This window comes from Pseudophryne corroboree, chromosome 1, assembly GCF_028390025.1.
Source record: "Pseudophryne corroboree isolate aPseCor3 chromosome 1, aPseCor3.hap2, whole genome shotgun sequence".
Classification (NCBI taxonomy): domain Eukaryota; kingdom Metazoa; phylum Chordata; class Amphibia; order Anura; family Myobatrachidae; genus Pseudophryne; species Pseudophryne corroboree.
In genome coordinates this window covers 120,026,086-120,053,245 of record NC_086444.1, presented here as the reverse complement: position 1 = coordinate 120,053,245, position 27,160 = coordinate 120,026,086, and the positions used below count along the sequence as shown (strand labels likewise).

At 46.5% G+C, this 27,160-nt stretch overlaps 1 protein-coding gene across 1 annotated transcript in view; it reads left to right on the top strand.

The window, feature by feature from the left end:
- ANKRD55 (ankyrin repeat domain 55) overlaps nt 1–27,160 on the top strand; it is a 315,713-nt gene that overhangs the window by 201,835 nt on the left and 86,718 nt on the right. Inside the window, exons 6-7 of the mRNA XM_063947702.1 lie at nt 335–463; nt 2,652–2,836. Of these exons, the coding sequence (XP_063803772.1) occupies nt 335–463; nt 2,652–2,836 (314 nt within the window). The remainder of the gene's footprint in view (nt 1–334; nt 464–2,651; nt 2,837–27,160) is intronic.

Here is a 27,160-nt window from a genome sequence, read left to right as displayed (position 1 = left end):
ACCCCTGAGAGGACTGGCTATGCCGCTTCAGCGGGCCACTACCACTTTACACTTGCATACCTGTTTTCACACTATGGCCCCCATTTATCAAGCCTTGGAAAGTGATAAATAGCACGGTGATAAAGTACCAACCTATCAGCTCCTAACTGCCATGTCACAGGCTGTGTTTCAAAAATGACAGCTAGGAGCTGATTGCTTGGTAACCAAATGTGTAATGAGGGGAATAATCTGCAAATGTTTTAAACATTTTGCTCATCTCTACGTAAAGGCAACAGCTGCATTTGCAACTTGCGTTATCAAATCAGCATTTCTTTATTGTTTGTGTGTATGACAGGGAATGACCTCCCTGCACTGGGCCGCCTTTCATAACCGGCCACAGCACGTTCAGCTTTTGTTACAAAAGGGTGCAGATCCTACTCTGGTGGATAAAGACTTCAAAACAGCTCTTCACTGGGCAGTCCAGGTACTGATGTATAAGCTTTGTGCTTGATGTAATGAAACCTTTCAATTACACCTGTTTTCCACAACATAACTGAGCGCTGACATTTTTTGTACCTTTTCCTGTATGTACCACATTAAGGGGCCCTATTCATTATCGATTGGCCTCTGATAATTAAGTGTACAACTCTCTGCGAGTAGTGGCGGTGGATATTTAAGTACCGCTGTCCCCACTTACCACAGATCATCATACTGCTCTGTGGCAGTGATGGAACGGAATGCTGCCGGGACTGACTTGGCAGTGTTAGTGCACTTGTGTGGCCTGAGTTCAGGCATGTGCACTGACAGAGGGAACGCCAGGCCAGCGGGAGAGGCGGGATCGTTAGGACCACCTCTCCATGGAGTGTGGCTCCAGGAACTAACGCGGATTCCTGCAGGCAAACTCAGAAAACTTCCAGTTATCAGAGTCTGCTAAATACTGGGCGGCCGCATTGCACCCCTAATAATGAATTGGGCAGTTATTTAAAACATGCAGGAACTAGTGTTTCTGCATGTGTGGCAGACCCATTAGTAACATGAATAGGTCCCTAATTATTTTGCAGTTGACTGGACAGATCTAAAGGGTGTTACACCAAGGTGGAAATGTATGATGTTGCCCGATATTCAATGTTCAATATCTCTAGTGAAATGGCGCAAGCTAAGTAAATTTAATGGCGCAGGGTGGGCTGTGTGGGCCCCCTCATGTACAGCCACTAAAGATACGGCACTGGTTTGGCAGTAGTTTGCAAACAGCCCTTCCTTTCTTATGTTAGGATTTTTAAAACCGTCCCTACAAAATCATATAGCAAATTTAACAAATGGCAGACGATAAATTTTCCCCAAAATTTCCAAAAAACATTTACCAATGTCATCAGTCTGTGGTCAGTAACAAGTGAGTAAGTGTACTGAACATCCTCAAGTATAATGGTCTGCACCTACTGGATGAATTTGGCCTCAGCCAGGACGGGATGTACTATCCGTAACATGCCGTCAAAACTCTGCATTACCCTTATGTATTAATCTCTGGAAAGCAAAACTTCTGGAGTTGGCCAGTGCAAGCCCTGCCGTGGGGGACACTGGGAGGGATCCTTTTGGATTTCTCTTCGGATTTATGCAAAAAGAAGCCTATAGGCTTCTACAGGCAACACCTATATCTATAGATGGTGTTGCCTATAGGCTTCTGAGATGGTGTTTCCTATAGAAGCCTACAGGCTTCTTTTTGCATAATTCCTAAGAGCCTACAGGCTTCTTTTTGCATAATTCCCAAGATGAAATCCAATAGGATCCCTCCCAGTGTCCCCCGCTCCTAGGCATGTGCTGCCTGACGGCTGTGTATGCGCAGATGGACTACCGGGTTATAAACCCGGAAGTCCTCATATCGCAATCGACCTATTATCGGAAGAGCTGTCCTTTGCACTTATGTTCACAAATCTTCATGCATACTGGGTTAATAAACGCCGCTATACGTACAGTAAGTGTTGGGATATATCGCATTCAAAATACAATGCATGCTACAGTCCATCTGCAGTGACATACAGCATCAGCCCCAAACTACCAGAAAGGCAGATTCCAACACCAAGAATAAAAGCCTGCATAATATACAGGTTAGATATCCAGATACCCGTTAACCGAAATATTCTGAAAACCACTGGAGTCCGCGGCCAATCACAGAAGGGGGGGAATGGCTTTGCAGCTATTCCCTCAGTGTCAGTACCCCCAGAACCCGCCGCCGACCTCCCAGATCCGCCGCCAATGCGCCTGACCCTTCCATCGTCACGCCGGACCTGGCATGTACCCCCAGCCGACACTACGGACCCAACGCACCCTCCACGTAGACCCCCCACCGACACGCTGCGGACCCCAGGGATCCGTCTGGATAACAGGTATTCTGTTATCCGGAAAAATCCCATATCAGTAATTTTCCTGGTCCCGCGCATGCCGAATATGGGATACTCGACCTGTACTTGGCTTTTAAGTAAAAACTCTCAATCTACTTATTGGCCCTTGTCTTCAAATAGTAAGGATCCATTTACAGTACATCTCCGTCATAAGAAACTCAATAGTAAAGCCAGACCTAAAGTTACTCTTATTCTACTGTAGCTTTCTGGTAGAATTTCTTAATATGCATGACTTAATAATACTCAATATATAAAAGTATTCTGCTTTGATTTCAGAGTGGAAATAGGGTGCTGTGTTCGATAATATTGGATCATCAGCAGGGTCAGTCCACCATCAACTATGATGATGAGAATGGGAAGACATGTATGCACATAGCAGCAGCAGCCGGATACAGTGACATCATCTACGAGCTGGCCAGAGTCCCAGAATGCAACTTGCAGGCCCTCGATGTGGATGACAGGTAATCATTGAGGGACACTGGCCAATGTGCCTCCCGCAGTTCAATCGCCAATTGTTACTGTTCTAGAGCAAATGCTCCTGTTTTTATTTTACACATCAAGGGGTATATTTACTAAAGTGCGGGTTTTCAAATGTGAAGATGTTACCCATAGCAACCAATCAGATTCTATTTATCATTTATCTAGCACCTACTAGAAGACAATAGTCAGAATCTGATTGATTACTATGGGCGACATCTCCACATTTGAAAACCCACACTTTAGTAAATATACCCCAAAGACGTCTGTGCCTGTAAAGGAGAAAATTGCCCATGTTCTGAATGGAGAGACAGTTAGAGGATCAAGGCCTCCCTCAGTATGTGCTAGTTACTTGAATGTCCCTAGTTATGCACTCACATGACGTAAAATCAAGCTTTTGTTTTGTGAGACATGACTCAGATTGAGGTTTAGAAACGACACATTTTGTGGAACGTTTGCTGTTTCCTCCTAAGCAAACGCACATTATACAGTGAAGCATATTTCTAAGAGCATTTCAATCAATGTAATACAAACATTAATTCATAGAAAAAGTGACCTATTATAAAGATATTCCCAATGTCCTCTCGCTTTTTATTATTCCTTGAAATGAAGATGAAGATCAGCTATGCATTGTTTCAGGAGCAGTGGGGCAAGTAGAATTTTTTTCTTAGTGGTACTGATAGTAAAAATGGACGTGGTCACGTGTCATGAGGGGGCGTGGTCACACGAAACTAGGGGAGTGGCTACATAACAATAGAGGCATGGTCACATTATGCCACACACCGTAATGGCCCCCTTACACATTATGTCACACTGTAATGCTTATTAAACATTATACCACACACCATAATGCACATTACACATTATGCCAGACACCGTAATGCCCATTACACATTATGCCAGACACCGTAATGCCCATTACACATTATGCCACACACCGTAATGCCTGTTACATATTATGCCACACACAGTTATGCCACTGACATCATTTTATGCCCCACACACAAAAATGCCCCTTATAAATTATGCCCCACAGTAAGGCTTCTATTTACTTGCTGCCAGGGGTTTCATGGCAAAATATGCAGCTTTCTGCATCTTCTCCTGGTGACGCCAGCATTCCCGGCACTTCTGGATAACGCTATACATGCAGTGGCGTACAGTAATTATACATTTCTGCTGCGGGGTACACTGGGCTCCACAAGGAATGGACAATAGGGGGTGTAGAGTAGGATCTTGATCCGAGGCACCAACAGTCTCAAAGCTTTGACTGTTCCCAGAATGCACAGCGTCGTCTCCTATATCACCCCGGCTCCCTGCACAGGAGCTCAGTTTTGTAAGTTGGTGCTGCAGTAAGCAGGCACTTAACAGAGGGGCTGCTCCAGGCAGCCCTAAGAAAAGCTTTTTATGAGGTAAAAAGTGAAGACTTCAAGGGCAGCAGCGGTGGTAAATGTCTTGTGACATTCACTGCTGCAGCTCCAGCTCTCCCCAGCGGCGCTGTACACTCCCGAGCCCTGGTTTCCGGGTACCTACAGCGGAGGCTCCGGTTTTCTTCACGTTAGACACACACGGCTGGGGCTCTCCAGGATCGCGTGGCCTCGCTTCGGGAGGTGGTAAGTGGGTCCCGCTTGTGGGACCCGGCCTTTATCGCGATCCGGCGTGGTCAGTGGGAGGCGGGCCCCGCGCGCTGGCGGTGGACACTGTGGCAGTACAGACGATCCCACTAGATCACCAGGCCATGGGCGCAGGTCAGGTTTTCTCTCTAAACCAATTCTTATATCGCCCACAGTACCCGGTGGTTTTGCCAGCAGAGGGGATAAGGCTTAGACCTGAAGCCCCTACCCCAGCCCCAGGGCGCCATTTCTAGCAAGTGTTCCCGCCCTGGAGCTTCATCTCTGTCTTTTCCTCACTCCCTGTCAGTGTCTGCGGCGCCATTATTACTCAGCTCACTGTTCCTGGGACTGCTTGGGCAAATCCTCCTATGTAAAGCCGCCTGGTTGTCAGCGCTGTGCCTTTACATGACACTTAAGTATTCTACCTGCCTTTTCAGTCAGTGATAGTTAAGAAAGAGTGCATTTAGTCAGGGTTTTATAGTACAATTTCCCTGTGATATACATCCAGTTCTTACTGTGTACTGTTATATCTACTGTTATATAGCTGTGTAAGCTAGTCCAGTGCAGTATTATTGTCAGTAATAACCTCTGCATTGTACAGACTGTGACTATTTGTGTGTGCATTTGATAGCCGAGTGGTGTCCATTTTGTGTCTTTCACTCATTCTGCTATCCCTATATTCCATAACCTGAGGGGGCTTGGTGCGTCAGGTGTTATCTAATATAGGATTTTCACAAAGATATACTGTATTACGTATTTTTCTCTGTGATTTAGTCACCATATCTCTTCTTTATCTCTGCTAGTGCTGACTACACTGCGCAGGGGTTTGAGTTTAGAGGTATAGTGCTGCTGATAATTGTACTGTGTTACCTGATACTGCAAGTTATATCATGTCTGCTTCTGAGGGTAACGGTTCTGGGGCTGAACACACTGCCGGTGTTGCTGAAGCCGCAGATAACTATGAGGAGAACATAGCAGCTTTGGGCTCTGGTTCTGGGGGCTCCTTGCCCCCCAGTGGGACGGTGGCAACGGGGGCAAATAATGACCCGCTGTGGGCCGCTTTTTCCACGCTTCTGCATATGCTAGTTCATAAACTGACACCCCCTATGGGACCCCTAATGCCGGTACAACCGTTTGTGGTCCCTGCAGCTAACCCGCCGTGGGCGGACGATTTATCTGCTCAAATAAAGAAGTTGAACCAGTCCCTGACTACTAAAAAGTCTGACCAACGCTTGCCTAAGTCCAAGAGGTCCTCTAAGCGAGCGCTTGTCTCCTCACAATCCACTGCTGTCACTGACACCTCGTCTGATGAAGACGGCACATATACTGACCCCTCAGGTTCTGACTCAGATACGGCTGATGGGGAGGGTAGTTAACATGTGGATGTTCCTGATCTTTTGGAGGCTATAAAGTTAATTCTGCAGATTACAAATGATCCCGAGCCATCCATCCCTCCTAAGAAACCAGATAGGTTCAAGCGTCAGAAGGTGGTTAAACAAGTTTTACCTCACTCTGACCACCTAGTGGATATACGTCAGGAACCCTGGGAAAACCCGGGTACGAAGTTTGTGCCTCAAAAGAAGATGCTGGCTCGCTATCCCCTCGCGCCAGAGCTGTCTAAAAATTGGGAAACGCCTCCTCCAGTGTACTCACATGTGGCTAGGATGGTGGTTTCCTCAGCTCTACCTGTCACTACCGTCACGTCTCTAAATGTTATGAGCCACAGCTGTGGCTCATTCCTGTTTTGCATTTTGGTTATGTATTTTATGTTATAATTCTGTTTCTGTTCCCCGTGGGTGTCATGGGGTGTCCGGAGGCCACCCTTAAGGAGAGGTGAGAAGTTTTATAGACTTCTTGGAAAGCAGCCACTAACCCCTATTGCACACTGTAACTGAAGCCGCTGCGGCCGCTGTAATAAATCCTTTACCTACGTACTCTGTCCCCAGTTAGCGTACACAGTCCCGTACTGTGCACGCACTTTGCGTACACACGCCGGAATAGCCGTGCAGGTTACACTCAGTGCATACACACAGACCGACATGCTGAGAGCATGAGGCAGCTCTAGGTGTGGCAATTACACTATACAAACGCTCAACAGAAACTGAATGCGACACCAGTATTTGATTGTATGTTGTGGTCCAAAGCAGCAACAAGTAATAATATATTTGTAAAAGGGGATTACAATAAGTTAAAATATAAATGGTACAACACAATACAATTCAATCACAGAGAGAGAGTCACACCCAATGATACGTACGTTTGTTCGCCTGCGTAATCCGGATCCGGTCCTCTAGTCAATCTGGCAAGATGACCTTAGAGCAAGAGAGAGAGAGTGACCGGCACAGGTGCAAGGTTTATATACCCTTGCCCAAAATACAATACAATGGGGTTGTATGCTCTCCACCGATTGGTTGGAGGAATGGTCGTTTACAGTACAGGAGAGGTCATTGGTCGGTTTGAAGAGATGGGCGATGCCTTGATCCAGGGGTGTGTACTGCTGGTCAGCTCTGGATTCCCACCGCATACCAAGTACATAATAAACACAAATATACCTTTAATCTGCCTTTGCGAATAACTATTCGCAACGACATGCGATCTTCTCCAAACCAACACCGGATTATTACTCATAATTATCCGAACACGTAGATACCATGCATGATGCTCTGATCAGTTACTGTCCCCTCGCATACTGTAAAGGTGTATAATTCCCTTGTTGTGCCTTGCAAATAAGTAAAAGTTGCATGAGGGGAAAGGGGAGACTGTGTGTAATGTGTGTACTAAGTTTGGGAAATATGTAATGTGTGACAGATATTTCCATGTTCATTAGGTTACTTTGTTATGTTATCTCCAAGCAACATGATCCTACACATGAAATGACCAACCATTCTCAAGATACACACACATATATATATATATATATATATTTATAAGTGTTTCCCTGCTATTATATCAAAGGTTTTCTAGACTGCAGGCTGCCTGTAGTTAATAATTTGAAAACGCAGGCTTATGTGTATCTATTGGGATATTTGTCTCCCATTGTTCTGGCTCCCACCAAACGATGACTTGTTCGGTTTGTGTTTGTCTTTCTTCACAGACAACATTGGAGTGAACAAGACATTGTTTTGGAAGGATGTGCATGTTTGGTTAGATTAGTGTGTGTGTGAACAGTGACTCGACACAGGCTGGGTACTGTGGCATGTGTCTAATCATTTCCATTGCAAGTAAGAATCTTTCTGTAATTGCTCATACCATGTCCGTACGCGCACTCCCGTGGGAGGCAATTGTACGCAATTTGCGAGTATGCGCACGCACGGCAGACTGAGTACATGCATGGATGCCATCTGTGTGGTGTTTGCATGGGGTGCGTGTATTGCAATATTTTCCGACTTCGACAGTCCACCATTTGGCAGTCAACAACTGCCACTAATATTAATAACAGAAAAAAAAATATTTACATGCTATACATTACAATGGGCGAGTATGTACCTTGGAAGAGGGAGATAAGGTCATAGGTGAGAAATGGATGGCCTAGTGTGATAGGAAAAACGTGTATGTATGAGTAACTGCCTGAGGGGGATGTATCATCGTGCATCACTAGCTTCTAGGCTTTGCGAAGTATTCATTATATTCCTTCTCATCCTGTATTAAGGGTCTGTACATGGTCCAACAAACTCCACCGAGCTATATGATAAATGGGGAGCACATTTATCTGATGATACATCGTGGGGATCCATATGTGTGAGCAATTATGTGTCCCTATTATCTAATGACTATGTGTGTTTCACTAACCTAGCCCTACAGAGATGAACAGAAGACATGTAACGGTACATCAATAAAATGACATTTTTGGTGATTGATGAGTTGGGTTCCGGTTTGTGGATTTCCTTTTTCTGATGCTAGCCTTGGCGAAAGTGATACGCTGATCCTGGGGTCCTACCAACCCGTCCTCTCCATCAGAACTCACTCCAGATCCTTGCTCAACGTCTCGGGGGCCCTCACAAAAACAAATTGTCCCGCACAAAAACAAAACCACCAGAAAAAGCCGGAATACAGTCTCTTGGGATGGATCCATTTCGTTAGGGACAAAAATAGGAAGATGAGGGGGAAAAACAAAACAAAGAGAAAGTAGTGGGGAGGTGAAAAAAAGAAAAACTGGTGCGACAACCTTCCTTGATCTTTGTTAACCGTCTCTGGCTGCACCAACCGGCTTTGCTCTTTCCGCTCCCTACGTTCGGGTGCTGCTCAACAGTCTTGCCTTTTTAGTTCTCCCGGAATAGCTGCTCCAGCGATACAAGGTTCTCTTCACCTTTCTCCTTATCACGAGCTGTCTCCGGGTCTGCAACTTTCTTGCAATGGGACGAGTGGACCCATGTCTCTCTTTCGCCGACCTTTAGTGCTGTTGTACTGGTCAATAAAACTTGGTACGGTCCTTCCCACCTGTCAATGAGGCAACCTGAGCATAGAAAATTTTGAATCATCACAAAGTCCCCAGGTTCAATGTCATGACAATTACTGTTTGGTAGGTCAGAAATCACCAGCTTTAGATTTCTTTGTTGATTTCTGAGCTGCTGGCTCATCCTAACCAAATATTGCACAGTCACTTCATTATTACATTTCAAATCATCCTGGGGGTCAATCATTACGTGAGGTTGTCACCCAAAAAGAACTTAAAAGGGTGATAGGTTAAGTGGTGACCTGGGAGTGGTTCTGATGCTGTACAACACTAGTGGCAATGCCTCTGGCCACAACAATCCAGTTTCAACCATCACTTTGCTAAGCTTGTTCTTAATAGTGCTATTCATTCTCTCCACCTTTGCGCTCGCCTGTGGCCGGTACGGAGTATGTAGCTTGCTATTAATACCCATCAGTTTGCACATGACCTGAAAGACTTCACCTGTAAAATGGGTACCCCTATCACTTTCAATTATTCTAGGGATACCATATCTACACACAAATTCCTGCACAATTTTCTTTGCAGTGAACGTAGCAGTATTTGTGGCAGCGGGGAATGCTTCTACCCAATTTGAAAAGACATCTGTACACACTAGCACATATTTCAGATTCCTACAGGGTGATAACTGTATGAAGTCTATTTGTATTACCTAGAAGGGTCCGTCCGTAGGAGGGATATGGGATGGTTCCGTCGGTATTGTCTTCCCAACATTCTTTCTCATGCAGGTGATACAAGTCATTGCCCTCCTACCTGCATGAGATGAGAACCCTGGTGCACTCCAGTATGCCCTGACCAGTTTGCACATACCTTTCTTGCCCAAGTGGGTCAGGCCGTGAGCTGCTTCCGCTAGGGCTGGAAGATATGCCTTGGGGGCCACTGGCTTACCGTGCCCATCTGTCCAGAGGCCTGAAGACTCTCTTCCATATCCCTTCGCCTTCCAGACGGACTTCTCCTGCAGGGAACACAAATCTTGCATTTCAATGAGTTGTTGTGTGCTTATTGTGTTAAATGTCATCAGTGGTGTGATGTTGGTTAGTGTGGCTGAACTTGCTGCTGCCTTGGCAGCTTCGTCTCCCCGGCTGTTACCAAGTTACACTGGGTCTTGACTGTAAGTGTGGGCTTTGCACTTGATAACAGTCACTCTGTTGGGGTCTTGTATTGCTGATAGCAATCTTTTGATGTGGGTCGCATGCGCCACGGGTGTGCCAGCTACTGTCATGAAATTTCTGAGGCACCCTAGGGCCCCGAAATCATGCACCACTCCAAAGGCGTACCTAGAATCTGTGTATATATTAGCTGACTTACCCTTGGCCAGTTCACACGCTCTGGTTAGGGCGACCAGCTCAGCAACTTGTGCTGAGTGCGGTGGGCCCAGGGGCTCAGCTTCTATGATACTTCTGTCGTCTACAACTGCGTACCCAGTGCACAGGTCTCCCGAGTCCGTCTGTCTGTGGCAACTACAGTCAGTGTAGAAGGTAAAATCTACGTCATCTAAGGGGTTGTCACTGATGTCAGGTCTTGCAGTGAAAGTTTGGTTGAGGTATTCCATACAGTCATGCGTGTCAGTGTCTGCACTAAATCCTCCTTCACCATCATTCTCATCCTCCACCCTTTGTGTCTGTCCAGGCACACTTGGCAGATAAGTTGCAGGATTTAGTGTGCTGCATCTCTTAATGGTGATGTTTACAGGGGCAATTAGTGATAATTCCCACCTTGTAAACCGCGCAGATGAGACATGTCTGGTTTGGGCAGAGTCTTCACTCTTACTCACTAGCAAAGCTATCACTGCAACACTTCGCAAGCATGTGGGGAGAGACCGTGCTACAGTGTCCAACTGTGCACTTTAGTATGCTACTGGTCTGCTGGCATCACCATGTTTCTGTTTTAAAACACCTGCCGCACACCCAGCACTTTCCGTACCGTACAATTCAAAGGGTTTCCCATAATCTGGCATTCCCAATGCTGGCGCTTGTGACAAGCACTCTTTTAGTCTCTCAAACACCATCTCGGAGTCCTCAGTTTGGGAGACCCGGTCTGGCTTGTTTGACGAGACCATTTCTTGCAAAGGTAGTGCCAAAATAGAGTATCCTGGAATCCAGTTCCGACAGTACCCGCACATTCCTAGAAAAGTACGGATTTGTTGTTGGGTTTGCGGCAGTCATGTTGCGAATCGCTTCTATCCTATCAGCAGTGAGGTGTCGTTGTCCTTGTGTCAAGCAATGCCCCAAATACCTCACCCTTTTACTGCACAACTGTAATTTATCCTTTAAAACCTTGTGTCCTGTCTGGGAGAGGTGAAGCAGCAGCTGCTTCGTATCTGCCAAGTACGTTTCAAATGAGTCAGAGCACAACAATAAGTCATCAACATACTGTATTAGCACTGAGCCACTTTCAGGTTGAAAGGATTGCAAACAGTCATGCAGTGCTTGGGAGAAGATACTTGGGCTGTCAATGAAGCCTTGGGGGAGACGAGTCCAGGTGTACTGTACTCCCCTGTAAGAGAAGGCGAAAAGGTACTGACTGTCGGGGTGGAGAGGGACAGAAAAGAAGGCAGAACAGAGATCAATGACAGTGAAGTATGAAGAGGTTGCGGGGATCTGCATCAAGATGACAGCTGGATTGGGCACTACGGGAATTGACTCTCAACTATTTTGTTCACCCCTCTTAAATCCTGCACTAGCCGGTAACCCCTCCCCCAACTCTTTTTCACAGCGAAGATGGGACTATTGGCAGTGCTGGACGTCCTGACTAGGATGCCCTGTTGTAGCAAGCGCTCTATGACGGGGTACACTCCTAATTCCACCTCTGGCTTCAGAGGATACTGAGGGATTTTTGGAGCTATCCTACCATCTTTTACTTGTACTACTACTGGGGCTACATTCGCCATCAATCCAGTGTCTTGTCCATCTTTGGTCCAAAGGGAACCCGGTATTCGTGAGATCATTTCCTCTACCTTTGATGGACACTTGTCTATAACAGCAGAATGCGACATTAGCCTTTGAGGGGTTTCTAATATATCTTGTACTTCTTGAACGTGATTCTCAGGTATATCTAAGAAGACACCCTCAGGAGTACAATATATGACACACCGCATTTTACACAATAAATCTCTTCCAAGCAGGTTAGTCAGAGCCGATGCAGCTAGCAAAAAGGAATGCTTGGTCTGCAAGGGCCCTATCGTAATCTCTGCTGGTCTACTCAAAGGGTATTGTTGCACTGTTCCTGTTACTCCCATTGCCGAAATTGTTTTGCCCGTGGTCAGTAAATTGGTTGGAGCTTTGAGTACAAATCTGGCTGCCCCTGTATCTGCAAGAAATGGTTGTAGTGTTCCTGCTACTTTGACCAAGACCTCAGGTTCATTCCCAGGGCCAGCGATCAGCTTCACAGGCTGCAGACTACAGGTGTGGCCTAACCTCTATTGGGGCCATGGACCCTCCCGCAGCGCATTGGCAGCTACAATATGTGAGGGGGGTAACTGAGAATTTTCAGAGGTCTGCCAGTCCCTCCTCGGCGGGTACCTCCTTGTTTCCCCTCTATGCGGCTCGTACTCTCTCCTGTATGATCCCTGATCTCCTCTATGTGTATAATTACTTTGCTTGTGTTCTTGTCTAGGGGGTCTGAATTTTTGTGTGCTGTTACAATTGCTGGCATAATGCCCTTCCCTTTTACACAGATAACAAACTCTTGGCTTTTTCCATGTGTCAGGGGCCTGGGGTTTTGGTCGAGTTGGTGCTCCTTCCAGTGCTTGGATGCTCATCACCATCAACCGCTCCCCCTGTGCCTCCCTGGTTTTCTGGATATTATGGTCGTGCTCCAGTGCTGATTCCCTAAGTGCAGTCACCGTAATACCCCTCCAGTTTGGCAGAGATGTTTGCACCCTGGTTTTCAGTGCCTCCTTCAATCCCTCCATTAATACAGAGACAGCTACTTCCCTGTGGTTGACATTGTCTCTAATATCCTCAATCCCAGTTAATTTAGCCATTTCCATCAAAGCTCTGTGGAAATATTCGGATGCCAGTTCATTCTCTTTCTGTCTTATGGAAAAAATCTTATTCCATGTAACTTTCTTGTTTGTCTCTACAATACGGGGAGTCACTGTTTCTGCATAATGGACGGTACCGTACTTACCAGTCGCCACGATCTCATCTGCCCCCTCACTGGCTGATGTGGCCACTGCCCTTGGTGGTTGGGCAATGCCCACCCTTGTGTCGTGTATGGTGGCAGCCAGGGCAAGGGCTGAGATCATCCTAGGCTCATCCTCTACGTTGCTGTGATCTTGGGGAGAAGGTAAAACAGGGTACAAGGTACAAGCGTTAGTTTTAATACATTCGCTGCGCATTTCCCTGACCTCTACCTTTGTATCATTGGTGGTGACACTCTTCTCTCCATCAACATATGGTGGTGGTGGTGCTGTCGCATTCACGCTTCTGCCTGGTTTGGAACTTGCTGTGCGAGCAAGCTCCCTTTGCACATCCCCCTCTTGTTGCCACAAGTTTAAACAATCTGTATGGCTTACTCTTTGCTTTCTGGATTTGAGCAGGCATATTCTAATCCTTACATTGTGTAGTACCTCTGGATCAAAACTACCTATCCCAGAAAATGATGCTTTATCCCCCACAGTCATTCGTGTCCATTCATCACAAAAGGTCTCAGTGTGGGGACCATACTTCCCCCACATTACCAACCGAGCTGACCCCCTGGGTCTCAATTCTGCTGTCTGAACCTTGACTGAGGAACGTCCCTGTGTTGTGCACTTGGCTCCCATTGTGGACCCTTTTAACACGGGAAAACTTCCTAACATGCTCCAAACACAGTAGTCTAACGGTGGAAGTCCTCAAAGTTCTTCCACTAACTTCTTCTGCTCCGAGTACCACGGATCCGCCCTATTTAGCAGACACGCGTAGCCAGTGCAGGCCCTACTTCGGCCTATATCCCCTGGGCCTTTAGGAGTAACTTACCGTACCCAGTGAATATCTGCCTAAAAGACAATTTTTACACAAATTACGCTTGCATGTGCTTTACACAACGCGTATGATGACGAGATTTACGCACAAATATGCAAAACTTCGTATCACGTTGCGCCACGTATTGCTCACACAACCGTGCGGTCCAATCGTACCGCTTATAGACACTTGCTATCTATAAGTTGTAGGATCACTGGAGTCTTCACACTGTGCTCCAAAACAGCCGGAGTGTAATACCAAGAAAAAAAAACCTTTAAAACAACAACTTCACAAAGCTTTATCACACTCCGTTGCACGTGTTCACCTAGACCGTGCTCACCAAGTTCACCGAGTTTCACCGAGTTCACCAAGCGGGGTTCAATACATTCACACCTTTTTCAGCCCACACTAACACTCTATAGTTTTCTGATCAGAAAAATATCCTTTCCTGTTAACTGATAGCTTTCCCCAGAGGTAACACACTTTATCAATGTTATTCTAATCTGCGTTTGAAACCGGATAGTTATGTGCTATTTGTAGATAAACATCTACTACTCCGCTTCAAATTGAACTATTGTGTGGTTTGTCCTTGGCGTTAGCGATCTTACGCAACTTGCGTAATTACGCAACCACACGTGCCTTTTCACGCTTGTGCGCGCTCACGTACTTTGTCCGGGCCACGTGTACAAAAGTGCGCCCGCACTAAAACAAATCACACAGTATAAATGTGAGCGATATAAACTATTGTCGCTCACGAACACACCCCACAATTGCTCTGTTTAACCTAAAAGACTAGGCCAGAGCTGCGTTTTGCGTTCTTACAACTATATCATTAACACAGTTACTTCAAATGTATATAGCAACACAGATGTATCCGGTTTCACACAAACCTATAAATGACCATTATAACCTATGGCAACAATATGTGGGATGGATGAAAAGTATGGGTACGCTGTGTGCGCCTTTACGCAAGGTTACATGTGCAAAAGAAAAAAACAAAAAACTTTTAAATGGCTTTTTTTTTCCCTTTGTCCTTGCGGTTCACGCCAGCATCCCTAACCAATGCAGTACAGGCGCTGTTCAGCAGCGCAAGATAGCTCAACACAATATAATAATGCTAATCCACCCTTTGCTGCTGGCAAGCGCCTGCAATGTTGTGCAAAAGCTGGGTATGAGACGAGCCGGACGATGCCCTCAACTGAGAAGTTTGATAGACTTCTTGGAAAGCAGCCACTAACCCCTATTGCACACTGTAACTGAAGCCGCTGCGGCCGCTGTAATAAATCCTTTACCTACGTACTCTGTCCCCAGTTAGCGTACACAGTCCCGTACTGTGCACGCACTTTGCGTACACACGCCGGAATAGCCGTGCAGGTTCCACTCAGTGCATACACACAGACCGACACGCTGAGAGCACGAGGCAGCTCTAGGTGTGGCAAGTACACTATACAAACGCTCAACAGAAACGGAATGCGACACCAGTATTTGATTGTATGTTGTGGTCCAAAGCAGCATGTGGTGTGTGTATTGCAATATTTTCCGACTTCGACAGAGGGTACTGTTATGAACCACAGGTAGTGGTTCATTCCTGTTTTCCGTTTATGTATTTTATGTTTATAGTTCTCTTGCAGGCCAGTATTTCCCTTTACTCTGGTTTAGTAGATTCTTGTTTGCTGCCGGTGGTGGGTCTGTGTAATTGCAGCCTGTTTCCATGTGTTTGGCCTCACCTGTCTGTTAATTGCATCTTGTCAGTTTGGAGTCGTGCAACAGGGCAGCTGCACGACATAATTAATTAGGGCTCTCTGTTATATTCTGGCTCAGTGCAATACACAGACACCGGTGATAGTTCCAGTGTCTGATCCAGTGTCTGTTCCAGTGTCTGTTCCAGTGTCTGATCCAGTGTCTGATCCAGTGTCTGATTCAGTGTCCTGCCATGAAGCGTTCCTGTCCAGAAGTCCTGTGGCTTTGTCTGTGCCTGATCGAGTATCTGGCTTCTTGGTGTCCACCGGTCTGTCGTTTGGGATTCTGCCTGTCCTCCGGTTCTGAGAGCCTGTGTCTGCTACATTGGGGGTTCCTGTCCGTTTGCCAGTATTTGTACCAGTTTCGTGAGTAGCGGCTTTGCCGCGTCCGTCGGCCTAGGCCGCTGTATTCTTTAGTTATATCTGTTACTGGTGTTTTGCAGAGGGTTCTGCATACGCTGTCACTGCCGGTACACAACAGTATTGTGTCGGCGTGTGGACAGCATTTCCTTTGTTGTTCTTTTCCTTTGGCGGCGTGCCGCACATATATTTAGTTTTAGGGTTGTTAGTAGCTCCTAGCCTTCTGTTTGCTTTAGTTAGAGGTCCCCTTGTTATTATCCTGTCTCGGTTCACGCCTTGTCTCACTCTAAGACCTGGGGGCATCGGAGTTGGGCAGACCTAATCCGCCCTTCAAATGCGGCTGCCGTGGGCCCAAGAAACCATAGTCACGCAGGCGTGAACTGACCACACGGGTGAAACAATGGAGGTAGGCTGCTAGGGGCTATTTCCATACCACACCTTATTTCAGCGTCACGTTCTGGTGCTCTGGACTCACTGCGCAACATCTCTCTTGTTCTGAGCACCAGGAACGTAACACTAAAAGAGCCTACGGATAAACGTGTGGAGGGTTGTCTGAAAGCGATTTACACCCTCACGGGTGCTGCAAAAAGGCCCACTATCGCAGCTACATGGGCTGCAGAGGCTATTGAAGCATGGGCCTTGGAGTTAGAAGCTGAAATCTCTTCTGACCATGCTAGACAATGCTTGTCATATATTGTCACAGCTTCTCGATATATTAAAGAGGCGGCTTCTGATGCCGGTATCCTAACAGCCAAGGCCTCTACTACGTCAGTCGTGGCTGTCCGGATATTGTGGCTGAGATCCTGGTCTGTGGATCTGGACTCTAGAAAAACCCTGGAGGTACTCCTTTTCAAGGGAGATATTCTGTTTGGGGAGGACTTAAATAAGATAGTGGCTGACTTGGCTACTGCCAAAACTGCCTGTCTGCCTAATACCGCTCCTTTTGTGTCGAAGGCTAAAGGTACGTCCTTTCGCCCCTTTCGTCCTTCAGGTAAAGCAAAAGGTCAGGCGTACCATAAGCAGGCCCGCACTTCCAAACCTGGTAAGCCGAAACCCAAAAGAGCCTGGGCTGCCCGTCAGCCAGCTGCGAAGACCGATAAGCCTGCCGCATGACGGGGCGGGCCTCCCCCTTGGGGATCCCAGGGTGGGGGGCCGGCTTCTAGGGTATACCCAGGAATGGTTGAAGACCACTTCAGATGCCTGGGTACGGAAAGTCGTCACTCGAGGTTACGCCATAGCCTTCAAAAACCGCCCCCCTCATCGATTTTGCCAGACAGATGTTCCTTTGGACCAGACAAGGGCAAAAACTCTACACTCGGTGGTACAGACCATCCTGGATACAGGAGTCGTAGTACAGGTGCCTCTTGCTCAGAGGGGCCGGGGGTACTATTTTCCGCTGTTTCTAGTCCCGAAACCGAATGGGTCCTCCGGGCCCATTCTCAACCTCAAGGCATTGAACAGGTTTGTGAAGGTTTTCAAGTTCCGTATGGAAACCCTTCGCTCTATAGTTCTGGCCTTGGAACCTGGGGACTACATGGGCTCCCTGGACATACAGGATGCTTACCTGCATATTCCTATAGCAGTGTCACATCAACAATACCTGAGGTTCGCTATTGGCAACCTACATTACCAGTTTCGGGCGTTACCTTTTGGTTTAACAACGGCTCCGCGAGTCTTCACCAAAGTCATGGCAGTGATGACGGTGGTACTCCGCCGTCAAGGGGTCAGGATACTGCCGTATCTGGACGACTTGTTAATCCTGGCAAATTCCCCAGATCTTCTCCTACGTCATCTGGATATGACGGTCCGGTTTCTACAAGCCCACGGGTGGCTCATCATCTGGAAGAAATCCTCCCTGGTCCCTGCTCAGAGCATGGTGCACCTGGGAGTGCTATTGGACACTCACAACCAGAGGTTGTTCTTGTCTCGGGAGAAAGTCCTGAAGCTTCAGGACAGGATTCTTTGCTTCCTTTCTCATCCGCAAGTGTCGATACATTCGGCAATGCAGGTGCTGGGCCTAATGGTCTCAGCATTCGACATGGTGGAGTATGCTCAATTCCATTCTCGCTCCCTCCAGAGGCTGATTCTAGCCAAGTGGGATGGCCTGCCTCACCGGATCAGATCTCAAATGATCTTATTGACTCCAGAGGTCCGTCTGTCGCTACACTGGTGGCTCCGGGACCAACAATTGTGCAGGGGTCGTCCCTTCTGGATATCCAACTGGGTCCTGTTGTCGACAGATGCCAGTCTAAGAGGTTGGGGCGCGGTGCTGGAGCAACACTCCCTTCAGGGTCGGTGGACCAAGGAGGAATCTCTCCTCTCGATCAACATTCTGGAATTGCGAGCGGTCTTCAATGCGTTGAACCTGTCCCAGCATTTAATTCAGAACCGTCCTGTTCAAGTACAGTCAGACAACGCCACCACAGTGGCTTACATAAATCATGAAGGCGGCACTCTAAGCCGTTTGGCAATGAAGGAAGTCTCACGGATTTTACGTTGGGCGGAACGCCATCTACCGGCCATATCGGCAATATTCATTCCGGGAGTCCTGAATTGGGAAGTGGACTTTCTCAGTCGTCAAGACGTGCATGCCGGCGAGTGGGGCCTCCATCCAGAAGTGTTTCAACTCCTCGTGGAAAAGTGGGGTCTTCCAGATGTAGATCTGATGGCGTCTCGACACAATCACAAGGTTCCGGTCTTCGGAGCAAGAACAAGGGCTCCTCAAGCAGCATTCGTGGAAGTCACTGGCGGTGCCGTGGAGGTTTCGGCTACCGTACGTGTTCCCTCCGGTTTCACTACTGCCCAGGTTAATTCGGAAGTACAAGCAAGAAAAAGGAAATCTGCTTCTCATAGCTCCGGCGTGGCCCAGGCGGCACTGGTTCTCAGACCTGCTAGGCCTATCGTCAGAGCGTCCACTTCTACTTCCGCAACGCCCAGACCTCCTCGTTCAGGGCCCCTGTGTCTACCAGGACCTAGCCCGGCTGTCTTTGACGGCGTGGCTCATGAAGCTTCCGTCTTGAGGGCTAAGGGTTTTTCTGAGAGGTCATTAAAACTATGTTGCGGGCCCGGAAACCGGCTTCTGCTCGGATTTACCATAGGGTCTGGCATTCCTACTTTGTTTGGTGCGCATCTAACAATTATGACGCTTCCAAGTTTAGTACAGCCAAGCTTTTGGCTTTTCTGCAGCAAGGCCTTGAGTTGGGCCTGCTTCTGGCCTCCCTAAAGGTTCATATTTCTGCCTTGTCGGTGTGGTTTCAGAGAAAAATTGCGACTTTGCCTGATGTTCATACTTTCACTCAGGGTGTGTTGCGTATCCAACCTCCCTATGTCCCGCCTGTGGCTCCTTGGGACTTGTCAGTGGTTTTGGAGGCGTTGCAGGAGCCTCCGTTTGAACCCCTTGGTTCAGCTGACCTTAAGCGGCTTTCCCTTAAGGTGGTGTTCTTGCTGGCTATTGCCTCTGCTAGAAGAGTGTCAAATCTGGGTGCCTTGTCTTGTAGTTCCACATATCTGATTTTTCACCGTGATCGGGCGGTTCTTAGGACTCGTCCCGGATATTTACCTAAGGTGGTTTCTACGTTCCACCTTAATCAGGAGATTGTGGTTCTAGCCTTTGTCTCTCCTGATTTGTCTCCCAAAGAGCGGTCTTTGGATGTAGTACGGGCTCTCCGTATCTATGTGAAGAGAACTGCTTCTATCCGAAAATCTGATGCTCTTTTTGTTTTGTTTGGATTTCACAAACGTGGCTGGCCTGCTCACAAGCAGACCCTGACCAGATGGATTAGAATGGTGATTGCACATGCTTATGTGAAGGCTGGTCTCTCTGCTCCTGTTCACATTAAGGCCCATTCTACTCGGTCTGTTGGACCTTCTTGGGCGGCCCAACGTGGTGCGACCCTTGAACAATTGTGCAAGACGGCTACATGGTCTTCCGGGAACACGTTTATAAGGTTCTATGCCTTCGATACTGCCGCTTCCGAGGATGCTTCCATTGTCCAATCCTTGTGGAGCCCAGTGTACTCCGCAGCAGAAAACAAATTTTATGGTAAGATCTTACCTTTGTTAAAACTTTTTCTGCGAGGTACACTGGGCTCCACAAGGCGCCCACCCTGACGCACTTAGCTTCTTTGGGTTGGTATGGCATTAGCCGCTGACACTTCTCTTGTCGTGAGAGTGTGGTGTATGTGGCTACTAACTGTTGTCGTCTCTATTCCTGCTACTGCATTGGGCTGGTTAACTAAAAACTGAGCTCCTGTGCTGGGAGGCGGGGTGATATAGGAGGCGGCGCAGTGCATTCTGGGAACACTCAAAGCTTTGAGCCTGTTGGTGCCTCGGATCAAGATCCTACTCTACACCCCATTGTCCAATCCTTGTGGAGCCCAGTGTACCTCGCACAAAGAGTTTTAACAGTTTTAACAAAGGTAAGTTCTTACCATAAAACTCGTTTTTGCGCCCCCCCCCCATGGCATTTTCGTGCCACTTATATGCATAATGCCCCACTTGTGTCGCTTACACACATAATGCCCCCTGCAGTGTCGCTTACACACATAATGCCTCTAGTAGGACCACCCTACATGCTCATTGCTAGGGGTTTCTTGCTCGTTGTTAGGTGTTACATGCACATTGACAGGAGTTTATTGCTCGTTATCAGGGGTTGCATGCTCATTGTGGACAGAGACCCTGCGCCCTGCAGCGTCGGCAGTGGGCTGGTGGTACGTTCTTAATGGTACTCCGTGCCACCCCATACCACCCTACTTTCAGCACTGTTCAAGAGTAAAGTGAAAAGTAGAAACTAAGAGTAAAATAAGCTTATTTTGGATTGTAGTGTGCCATGCGCATGTCCAGCCAAATCTGCAAAACCTTGAAGGATCATGGGGCAATGAGTCAGGTGGAAAATTAGGCTCTAATATGCATGCCCTCCAACATTACCCATTCCATTGGGTACAAAATGATCTGTTCCTGGACTTCCTTGCCAGTGGCAGTTGCAGGGGTGGTGCTGCAGGGCAGACCAAAATTCACATAGGGGAACCACACTAACTGCCATCTAAAACACTGCGAAACACCACTGGCTGGGACTCACTGGCGGTTAGTGTGGCTCCCCCATTTGAATTTTCAACTGACACTGGCATGGAAGTCCAGGAACAGAGCATTTTGTACCTAATGGAATGGGTCATGTTGGAGGGTATGCATTTGGCCTCATTTAGGGTCTGATTCGCACACAATGACAATCTGCATGGAGCTGAACGATTTCTTTGCTACTGTGCATACAGCACATGGATTACATGCATTACAGAGGCACAAAGGGACAATTACAGGTCAGAAATGTCTGGGCTCTCCTGTGCAGTGACTGGGAGGTGGCTATACAGACGAATGGGGATGGTCCAAATCATGGGCACGTCATGAAAGTGTCATAGGTGTGTCACTAAAGTGTTTGCATACCCTTATGCTTCATCCATCACTTTGCAGGCCATACTCATGTAACCTGTCTCACCTCCCTAGGGGTAACTAATATATATGTGCCTCCACCCAAGCCTTAAAAATGTCTGTAGTGTATTGGAGTGGACTTGGGAACACCTCCTGCTAGTATATTTTGTTACCTATTACTTTGACAGTAAGTACACCCATAAGTTGACATTAATTTATTTCCACAAACGTATACACCATTTAAAAGAAACACATTTATTGCTCTGTGTCACTTCTGGCTGCAACATAAATGGTTATACTTGGCATTTACAAGCTATTAGCATACAAGGCATAACACTAACGTTATAATATAATTACTGATATCTAACAAATAACACCTTTTTGCTAGTCTGTATGCATGGCCATGCTACGGTGGTGCACTTAAACCAACCCTGTAGTTTGTTGCAAGTTTTCTATTGTTTATGTGAGGTGGTTGTATTCAGGATCCAAGTTACAGTAGTTACATGGTTAACTTCTAGAGAGGTGGTATATATGCATATATACATATACAGTATATTGTAGTATATGGAGTTAGTAAAAGTTTGCTTTAGATCCAAATGTGTTCCTTAGTTGTAATCTCTAGAGTTATAAGGAGATTTAGCTCATGCTTGTATTACTAGATCTTAGTTTATTCATTCTGCTAGCAAGGCTGTTAGGGAATCCAATAGTACTATCCAGACAGCAGATGTGTAAATCCTGCCTGCTGTATGAGTGTGTTACTCTAGCCAGCTGTGGGGGTCATTCCGACCCGTTCGCAGGCAGCGGTTTATCGCTGCGGTGCGAACGGGTGCGGAATGCGCATGCGCGGCGGGCGCAGTGCGCGCGTGCCACGTTGCTGTCGCCGGGTTACGTCGCGACTTACAAAGAAATCGGTCGCAGAGCCGACCGCTAAGAAGATTGACAGGAAGGAGGCGTGCCAGGGCGGATCCGGACCGTTTGGATCCGTTTTCGGGGAGTGGTGAGTATAACGCAGGCGTGTCCAGCAGAACGGAGGGCGGAGGAGTGACGTCAAAGTGGGCCCATCATCGCTGGATCCATCGCACAGGGTAAGTAGGTATAGGCCTAGTCTACTTTTGCTTGAAATTATTTTAGCTTAGCAGGGCTGCACAAGTGATCGCAGCCCTGCTAAGCTACAATACACTCCCCCATAGGCGTGGGCTAGTTGATCGCAGCAGCAGCAAAAAGTTGCTGGCTGCGATCAACTCGGAATGCCCACCAGTGTACCTGAGGTAAAGATGTGTGAGAGGCTGTATCTCTGCTATAGCTGTTTATTAGATCCCGATGCATGCTCCCGTGGGGTCGGTATCATAAGGCTAGATAGACTCTGCAAGCAAGTCAATCTTGACTATCTAGTGTACTATCTAGTACAAAGTATAGTTAAAATTGTTACTTAGTCAAAATCGTACATAGGGCCTAATTCAGACCTGATCGCTCGCTAGGGGTTTTTTGCACTGCTGCGAGCAAATAGTCGCCGCCCAAAGGGGAGTGTACTTTCACTTTGCAAGTGTGCGATCGCATGTGCAGCCGGGCAGTACAAAAAAGTTTTGTGCAGTTTCTGAGTAGCCCAGGACTTACTCAGCCGATGAGATCTCTTCAGCCTGTCCGGGGCCGGAATTGACGTCAGACACCTGCCCTGCAAACGCTTGGACACGCCTGCGTTTTTCCAAATACTCCCAGAAAACGGTCAGTTGCCACCCACAAACGCCCTCTTCCTGTCAATCTCCTTGCGATCGCCCGTGTGAATAGATTCTTCGTTAAATCCATAGCTCAGCAATGATCCGCTGTGTAACCGTACGACACGCATGCTCCATTGTGTATGTGGGGGGTGAGAAGTCTCTTTTTATTGCGATTAAGCACTCTCTCAAGAGTGCAGACCTCTCCGTAGCATTATAACGATGAAGAAAATGTAATTAAGAGCAATATTCCCTGGAGATCCTGAATGGGGAGATCCCAGGGGCAACTGTGGTTCTGTGTATAGCATTATGGCACAGCAGACTCCCCCACTGCTAATTCACTGATTCACTGCATTTTACTGCGGGAGTTGGTACCACACTGACGGCGAATCACATCGTCACAGCAGCGGCGCACTCAGCTCATTGCAGAAGTGGATACAATGCGATTTAGTCATGTGGTTAACAGTGATATCAACACCACAATGACGATACTAGAATGTTGACATGGGTCAGCATTTCAACATGGTCATGATGTTGACATATTCACAATCTTGACATGAAATGTCGCTATTCATCAGAAATAATGGTGACTTAATCGTATTAAGAGCAGCATTATGCCACAATGGTTAGCATTATGGCCTCACTGTGCTGGGGCAATGTGTTTCATCTGAATGGAGTTTTTATGTTCTCCCTGTATTTGTTGGTGCTGTGGTTTCCTCCCACGGTCTAAAAACATTCTGATATGTTAATTGAGTGCTGACAAAAATATGCATTTTAGATTAAACAATCCCTATAATCGAAATATATTTTATTATTTTACTAATAGTGGCCAGCCATACTTTCTAAACAAAATCAGCTGTGACTACCACTGTACATGTCAAAACTAAAAGCTTTTATACTTATGGTAATGGAAAGAATTATTAGGATATTATATGGGCTATTTTGCAAATAGAATAGCAAATATTAATAAAGGTGTGATTTGTGCTTACGATTTTGGCTGTATAGTTAAAATTGTAAGAAAAGTTAGCACAAATCGCACCATGTGTATGCACTTGCGATGCCGATGCACTGTCCCGTGGGATCGGCATCGTAAGGAAATATAGTGTGTGCAGGCAGGATCGATACTGACTAGATCGGAGGTTCATGCCTCCGGGCAGTTTCTAGTCAATATCGGCCAGTAGCCAGAATCGCACCGTGTGTACGCACCTTAAGATAGGTATTTTAAGGTAGAAGTTGAAAGTCTTAAAGCTAGGACCTAGTCACAAGCACAGAGCCAGCAGCTATTATTAGACAATTACATACTTTCTTTTTATATGACATAAAGGTTGGGTTTGTCTGGAGAGCAGCACTCTGCACTGTCTACTATGTGATTTACATGCTGGGTACTAGGACCCAGAGTCTGCAGGGAGGTGCAACCTCCGCACTGATGTGCTACTGCACATGTGCAAGCTGCAGCCATCTTTATCTTGTAGGAGTGTCACAGTAGCTCCTGAGGTGAGACACCCATTACCCATACTTGCCTACCTGACCCTCTCCATGAGGGAGAAAATGCTCTGTTCCTGGACTTTCCTGGTAATGTATGATTGCCATCACCTGTGGTGAAACACCTTTCTTATCAATTAACTAGCTCACCACAGGTGATGGCAATCATACATTACCAGGAAAGTCCAGGAACAGAGCATTTTCTCCCTCATGGAGAGGGTCAGGAAGGCAAGTATGCCATTACCCAGTGCTATTACCCTCTGACTGACCGTGTCGGACTGAAGCATGTAGGGCCCACCGGGGGAATACAGTGGTAGGGGCCCATGTTTAGGGGTCTGGCCAGTCTCTAGTGGGCGTGTGCCCAGCTGCCACATTGGTTTGCCTAACAATTTTGCAAGTGTTGGCCCCCTGGAAAAATATATACAGTAAATACTGTGGTGCATGCATGATAATGTACTAGATTAGTAACAGCACAGTCTGGAACCTGATCCCTAGAGGAGAGGTGGTCCCCCAGGCAGTAGGGCCTGGTTTCCCCTGTACCCCTGTGGGCCAGTCCAACCCTGCTGACTGATACCACTGCTGCTGACCCCTGCATTCTTGCATTGACCCTATACCTGCTGTTTATACATAACCAGAGCCGGCCCTAACCAATATAATGCCCTAGGCAAGATTTTGGCTGGTGCCCCCTAGCACCACCGCTAGTTCCGCCTCTGACCCTGCACCCCTTTCCTAGCACCATCACCCCCCACCCATAGCAGTCATGTTTTTGTTTTCCTACCCCCTGTAATTTAAATAAGAACAGTGTCCACATTCGGCGCACAGCCCAAAAAGGTATGTGTTTTTGCTGGCAAGGGGCATGGCCACACAATAGTACCCCCAATTCAAATTATGCCTCACAGTAGTGCAAATTTATTCACAAGTTATCATACGATAGTGTCCCTTATTCACATTACATCACACAGTAGTACCAATTTACCTTATATACGTTACTTCTCACAGTAGTGCCCCTCATTCACATAACATCATACTGAATTGGTCCTTATTCACATTACACCACACCATATTGCTCTTTATTCTCATTACACCACACCATATTGCTCCTTATTCACATTACACCACACCATATTGCTCTTTATTCACAGTAGTGCCCTTTCTATACGTTACGCCACACAGTAGAGCACCTTATACACATAATGCCACACATTGGTAATGCATTTATACACATAATACCACACAGTAATGCCCCTTACACATATGACACACATTATTAATGTCCTTATAAACATAGTGCGCCTTACACATTATGCCAACCCTTATTAATGCCCTTATACACATAATTTCCCTTACACATATGCCGCACATTGTTAATGCCCTTATATACATGCCCTTATATACATAATGACACACATAATGTCCCATACACATATGCCACACATTATTAGTGCCCTTATACACATAATGACACACATAGTGCCCCTTACACATATGTAACACATTATTAATGCCCTTATACAAATAATGACACATATACTTCCTGTCATGAGTCTACTGGCAGCTCTGCTAACGTCGGGTGCCTATTTTTTATGAAAATGCATCTTATTTGCATTGCTATGTGGCTAGGATGCACAAGCAGCTTCTGCTGATTAAAATGATATGCAGCATGCCTATATATTGTGTGTGACTGTGGCTATATCTGCATACGAAATGCTGCACACAGTATATAGGCATGCCGCATATCATTTTAATCAGCAGAAGCTGCTTGTGCCCCTAGGCATACCAGATGCCCTAGGCAATTGCCTAGTTTGCCTATGCCTAAGGCCGGCTCTGTACATAACCCCAGCATCCTGGTTAAGGACTCTCTGTGTGGTCTAACAGTCACTTTCACATCCACTGTGCACCTATTGTGACCAACCTCACAATAGGCTATACTGTATATCAACAGGGGTAAGAGGAAACTAAATTAAATTAGCTCAAGTTAATTATTTGAAAGCCATTATGTTGTAGACAGGACCAGACAATTGTCTCCAAGTCATATTGGGTCAAGTTGACTTCTCTGGATTCTGTAAGCATTTGGCTGGTCATACTGTTCTTGTAGTCAATTGCAAAGTAACGTTGTTTCCACTCCTGTGGGCTCTTATCAGTACTGTAACTCTCCATCATTCACACTTAGCTGCCCTGTCCAAAATACTGTAGCCCATTTGTGATGCATTTATACTTCTAGACTATAATTACTATTACATTATGTTCCTTTTTACAAGAATTATTACATAAACGTCACAATTTCTTCACAGATACATGTAAAACTATTTTCATAAATGTCTCCTGATGTATAATAAAATGATACCTGACTGCTGTGCAAGGCTCTTGTAGAGACACAGGAGACCTGCAAAGTCCACACAAGGTGATATCAAAACAGATAGAAACTTTGGCTACTAGAAATGTTAATGCTGTAACATCTCAGATTGGCGATAACCAATAGAAATCACTAAAAAAAAATATTTGATTCTTTAGATAAAGCATTTTTTATTGAATAAAAGTACTTAAATATGTTTAAAGTGTTTTTAATAAATTTTATAGATTTTTAAAAA